The 6,022-nt window shown below is 38.5% G+C and overlaps 1 protein-coding gene across 16 annotated transcripts in view; it reads left to right on the forward strand.

Moving 5' to 3' along the window:
* Nucleotides 1-4,081, forward strand: part of abi3bpb (ABI family, member 3 (NESH) binding protein b) — a 46,201-nt gene extending 42,120 nt beyond the window's left edge. For all 16 annotated transcript variants that reach the window (XM_067583574.1, XM_067583576.1, XM_067583577.1 and 13 more), the window contains 5 exons: nt 1,205-1,284; nt 2,244-2,273; nt 2,361-2,519; nt 2,607-2,729; nt 2,900-4,081. In XM_067583574.1, the coding sequence (XP_067439675.1) occupies nt 1,205-1,284; nt 2,244-2,273; nt 2,361-2,519; nt 2,607-2,729; nt 2,900-3,015 (508 nt within the window). In that variant the 3' untranslated portion in view covers nt 3,016-4,081. The remainder of the gene's footprint in view (nt 1-1,204; nt 1,285-2,243; nt 2,274-2,360; nt 2,520-2,606; nt 2,730-2,899) is intronic.
* Nucleotides 4,082-6,022: the final 1,941 nt, after the last annotated feature.

The raw sequence follows: 6,022 nt of genomic DNA on the forward strand, positions 1-6,022 counted from the left end.
TCAAAGGATAGCCGCAGTGGCGCTAGCTGTACTCATAATGGTCTGAGGGGACCAGGCCATGATTCTTGAGCAGTCCTGCCCATGCTCTGAATGTCAAGGTGAAGAAATTCAATGGATACTGCTACTTTGATTAGGATATGTCCTTTAACTCCCATATAAAACAAATTTCAAGGAGACAGTACAAAAACTCTTTTGTGCTTTCTCTTTCTCTCTCAATCCAACCGGTCAAGGCAGATGGCGTCCACCTAGAGTCCGGTTCTGCTTGAGGTTTCTTCCCGTTAAAGGGGAGTTTTTCCTTGCCGCTGTCGCCAAGCGCTGCTCATGGAGGAATGTTGGCTCTCTGTAAAATAAAGACTAATTACGACGACTTGCCATCGTCACAGCCATCAGAATTACATCAACACCCACCTGTCAAGAGTTCAGTCGTGTTTCCCGCAGATAATATCCACAATCTTCCAATAATCCAATCACAACCCTCCAAAAAACCTGCGCCTGTGTGAAACCAACCTCCAGGAAATCTGTTAGTATGTCTCAGAGCTGCCAGTGTTTTTGTTGAATGGAGGAGAGATAGCTTTACCCTCGGCATCAGATCACATTGTAAAGTCCATGTCTCGTGGTAAAACATGAGCCTTGTCTCTGGAGCCTGTCAGGAGCAGGAATAATCCAGTGGATGTGTGTTTTTCCTGTTGGAGTTAAAAGGTAAAACAGTTCAAACCCGGAGCAGACTGTTGGTCGTCTTTGTTTTTATGGTCATGAAACTGGATTGAACGTAGCTGTTTACTGAGTGGACTCACACACGTTTGCTTTACTTGCTTGATTTAATACACCTGCTGAAAACTGGATTGAGTTGTGGTCTAGTGCTGTTTTTTGCCGCCGTACATTTCATTGCTACTTGCTATTTGCTTTATTGTTTTGTGTGTATTTTCTTTCTGTTTTATAATTATTATTTGTCAGACGTGACTCTGACTGGCACCCTTCTTCATATAAAAGTGTCAAACCTGCGACGCTTCTTAATGCTGCAAGTTTATAAAAATGTGTTCTATAGTTCTCTGACTCTTAATTGTGATCAGAAACATTGATTTTAAGTGAAATTCAGAGGCTGTTCTATAAATAGTTTTCTAATAAACAATAGTAGTTTTGGCTTTATGCTGTGTTTAAGCAGAAAAAACTCACATTTTGTCTCTGTGTGTGTGTTTCTTTACAGTTATGAGTTCAAGGTGAAGCCAAAGAACGAGCTGGGTGAAGGTCCTTCCAGTGAACCCGTGTCCTTCAACACAGAGTCAGGTACAGAACAACCTGTAAAGTCCTCTAAATGCTGCCGGTCATCGAAGCAACAGATGAACTAAAGCAGGAACAGTCTGTGATTTGGAACTGAAGTTAAAGAACATCTGTTTTCTAGATTTATTGTGAAAATATGAATTTCCTTGAAAGAGCAGCTTCATTTAAACCCAAGTAAATATTCATTTATAATTAGAAAATTACATGTAGAATTGTATTCTATATACTAACAAACTTAATTGGAACAGTACTAATTTATTATTGTCTCTATTTTCTTCTTAAGAACTGCCAAATAAAATAGTTCTTTACAGGAAGATTTAAAATCATTAGAATTATTTTTTTTTTTTAGCAATTATTGACTCGTTTTATAAAATGTTAATAGGTCATGACAGGAAAGCAGAGTATCTTTTATATAATTATTAGCAAACAGGCTTAAATGTGTTAATGACCACAGCTGCTTTTTGGTTTGTAGCATTTTATTATTCATACTGTTTTAGTCTTTGGTGTGATGCTCTGACAGTATTTGCTTTTCTAAAAATACTCAAACTTTCTACAACTTGGAAAACTACAAATATTAAACAAATCTGAAATAAATTAGGTAATATTCCAAAATTACACTTCCAACATGAGTCTAATATAATGTGGTAACGCCGCTGCAACACCAGACATGAGGTACATTACTTAATATGATGTAATACATTGATTACATAAGATAAATGGATGATGACGGTGGTTACAGTTCAAAAAAAAATATAATAAAAATAATAAATAACACACGTATGGTTAACAAAATTTGAATACATTTCTTGTTTAAACAATTGCTTATATTAAAGCATATTAAAGTTTATTCTGTACTGGGAGGAAATGGGAACTTTTACTGTGGAGAAAACAGGAAGTAGTCATCTACTATTATTAACTTTAACTTGCTGGATTAAAGATGATAAAACTTGCTTTGTCTCCCTTAGCGGACCCGCGGGTGAGCGAGAACGTCTCAGGTAAAGTCAAATATCATCCACATCCACATGACGGTAATCAACACACCGTCATCATTTTAATAAACGGGAAACCTTCTTTCTCTGCAGGAAAAGACGCCATTTGGACTCAGTTCCCCTTCAAGACGGACTCGTACTCCGACTGCCACGGCAAACAGTACGTGAAGAGAACCTGGTACCGCAAGTTTGTGGGCGTTCAGCTCTGTAACTCGCTCAGGTACAAGATCTACCTCAGCGACTCGCTCAACGGTGAGTTCAGACGCAACAACGCTTCCTTCGCTTCACATATCACATTTTATTTGATCTCGGTGCTGATTGGTTCGTTTTGCCGCGCAGGTAAATTCTACAACATCGGAGATCAGACCGGCTTCGGTGAGGATCACTGCCAGTTCGTCGATTCGTTCCTGGACGGACGAACAGGCCGACAGCTGCAAGCCGACCAGCTGCCATCCAGAGCCGGTAAACCAATTGCGTTGTGTTTCGTATGTGCCACAAGTGTGTTTTATTTAAATTATGAGCAGTAGTTTCATTAGCTGGTGTCTGCATGTCGGGTGATAGTAGACAGTTAATAAACTAATGTTCACACAGAACTTCAGCATCTAACTGTGGTTGAAATGTCTCGTCTACAGGTTTCTACAGAGCGCTGCGTCAGGAGCCCGTCCACTTCGGCCAGATAGGAGGACATTCTCACGTAAACTACGTCTCATGGTACGAGTGCGGGACACCCATCCCTGGCAAATGGTGAACGGACTCGCTGCAACCATCGTCCTCGGAGAAGCCCGAGTGAGGATTGGTCGCCCCGGCTGGGATGGTGACAGTAAAACCTGCCGGAGCTCTGAACTCCCTCTTCATGCTCCACCTTACCCAGTGCTGTAAAAACATGTACAGGACATACTCGTCAGGGAATTTGTAACGAGAGAGCATTTTTAAAAAAATATGTAATAGCAAACATGCCTCATCTTTACTATTTATCGAGCAACAAGGCTACAGTGATAGAAGAGGAGGAAGATACGTGGAGGTTGGGTTACTCTCTGCAGTGTGGGGGGGTGGCTAACTCACGCTAGATATATTTTATTTTGTGTTAAAATAATGGGAAGCTGGCTCCCTGGAATACTATTTTCATAACGAATGAGATGTTATTTATCAAAAGGTCTTATTACATTTCTTCAAGAGGCCAACAGGCGAGAAAGTCGCAGGATTATTTTGGTGACTCGATGCTTCCCGCTGTTCCTCTTGTGTAGATGTTCAGGATTGTTTGCTTTTCAGCTTGTTCATTGCATTAAAGAGTCGCTTGAGCAAAAGGTTTCCAAAGTACAACCACACAGCAAGACATAATTTGGCAGCTGACCAGAAATACTGAAAACTTGTTGGATATTTGGATTTCTCTCATGCACGCACACGCTGCAGGTGTATTAGTCTTCAACAATAGACAACAAAAATAAACCTGATTTAAATTTCAAAACTACAAAAATAACATTTTCCAGTCCACTGATAACAAAATGCCAAATATGTAAACACTTTTTGTACATGCTTTGTTAGCACTGCAAGCTACGTTAACCGTCAGCAGGAGATAGCGGCTAACAGTCCTCTGCAGTCTGTTAAATGTGGAGATTCATGTTGTTGTACATCGTGCTGCCCTGACATTCTGTGCTATGAACTAAATGTTCTGTTTTTGGGAAAACTAAAATTTGTCTTGTGTGTGATCGGACTCGTCGAGGTGGGAGGCTTCTACACTTGCAATTTGCACAACAGAAATGTATTTATATGTATATGGAGAGAATGTATTTTTTCAATACATTTTTGCAGATGCATTTCCCTCACCGTGGCCTTTTTTTTTTACTGTACCATAATGTGCTCTTCTTCTCTTTGTAGCCTCATACTAATGCAGGGCGGGAAGCTAACTGTACAGCACACATATCTGCATTCAAACTGCTTCTTTTAATTTGAATTACAGAAGAACTTTCAAACTTCAGTTGTTGCCTTGGTGTGAACTAAGCTAGCTAGGTTAGCGAGGATATAGCCTATTGTGACCACAGCTATCAGGCTAACTAGCTCTGATCCTGGACCATCAAACTACAGATCACAATTTATCTTTTTAGTGACTTTAAGATGGAAAAAATGTCATGAAGTTGTAAAGTTACAAAAACCTGTTTTTTGTTATGTTACACCAAGGGGTTTTGGGGGGTTTGTGTTTGTGATTTTTATTTTCCTTAAAGTCACTAAGATTTCCCAACAGAAGGTCATTTTCATTTTCAACATTCTCCCCGAAACAAAGTTTATGAACTGCTGAGTGACTGAAATACAAGAAAAAGGCTAGCAAGGTTAGCGCGGGTATAGCAATGGCCAGTTGTTTACACAAGTATCTGGCTAATTAGCCGAGTTAGCAAGCCATGAACTTGGTTATTTCAGTTGCTCTTTCATCAGTAAAAGCTGTTACAGAAAGTATGTTGAAAATAAGAAGTTCCAGGTTTTTAGGCTGGTGGAGGTGTTAAAGTAACAACAGACATGATTAATTCCATCAGAGAGGTGTCGAACACTGGAAACAGCTGAGTTTGTAGTTTCAAAATTATATTTTCTTCTAATTTTATGTGCCGCTGAGTGACTGAAACATAATACGACTGTTCTGGACTACGGCTATTAGCTAACGTGCTAATCATTCTTTCTAATTGTTTTTGCGAGTGGCTGCCTTTAATTTCCCGCCCTGCCACCAGCCCTCACTATAAAGGCTTGGTGGGTTATTATGAGGCAGGTACGTTATCTGAAGGTGCAGATTGGCGGTAAAATAAAGCGATGCAGGACATTTTCTCTCTTCTTTACGATGTAGCACAGTCCTGATTCCTGAACGTAAAACATGTACTGTGCCTTTAACTGTCAGCTGACTGTATTCATGCATTCACCCCATTATTATAAAACAGAAGAGTGCTTTGTAAGAGAGAACAGAATGTATGTTAGCTGTTGATGTTTTTCTACACGTTTGTTTCTATATTTGATTTTCAACAATAAAGAAGTTTTGATTCCTTTTTTAAAAAATGTATTTGTCTCTGTCCTTTACATTCAGGAACACATTTCTGGCTTCAAACTGAAACCACAGACTTATCTTCTATAATAATGTTTACGCAGCGCATTCTGATTGGTGGTTTTTTATCGAGACAGTAAACTGTGTAGTGTTCATGCTAACATGCTAATGTTTAGCATTCATATAGGTTTATGAGCTTTCAGGAAATCACAGGAAAGTAACATTTTAAAGGAAAAACTTTAAATTTCTTCTTTAAATGTTTGCAAATGAATCATTGGAAACAACCACACTTTCATTTTCAGAGTGTAAACTGGACTTTTCTAAAACACAAAAAATAATACTAAGTTTGACTGCTTCAGTACAACTAGTTACTCCTGTTAAACTCAATAAATAAATGGTGATTAACATTTGTTTTACATGTAATGAATCTCAACTTCACTGTTTGTAGTTGTGAGCTTTTAAAAAACACGTTATAGAAGGAAGTTCTTTACATTATTTAGATGTATACAAGGGAGGAGGGTTATGTTTTTATATTCTCTTCTAGAATAAGTGATGGAAAAAGGTTTGTGTGCATGTTGGAACAATGATAATAAGCAGCGTTGATAAATGATAGTGATGATAAAAAAATAAATTCAGATTCAGTTTATCTAAAGTTTTTTATGATAAACTTGTTTGTCAACAGTGGAATTCAAATAAAGTTTGAATTTTCAAAACAAGTGTGAAGACAAATGAGGCA

Source organism: Thunnus thynnus, chromosome 24, assembly GCF_963924715.1.
Source record: "Thunnus thynnus chromosome 24, fThuThy2.1, whole genome shotgun sequence".
In the NCBI taxonomy this organism is placed as follows: Eukaryota; Metazoa; Chordata; class Actinopteri; order Scombriformes; family Scombridae; genus Thunnus; species Thunnus thynnus.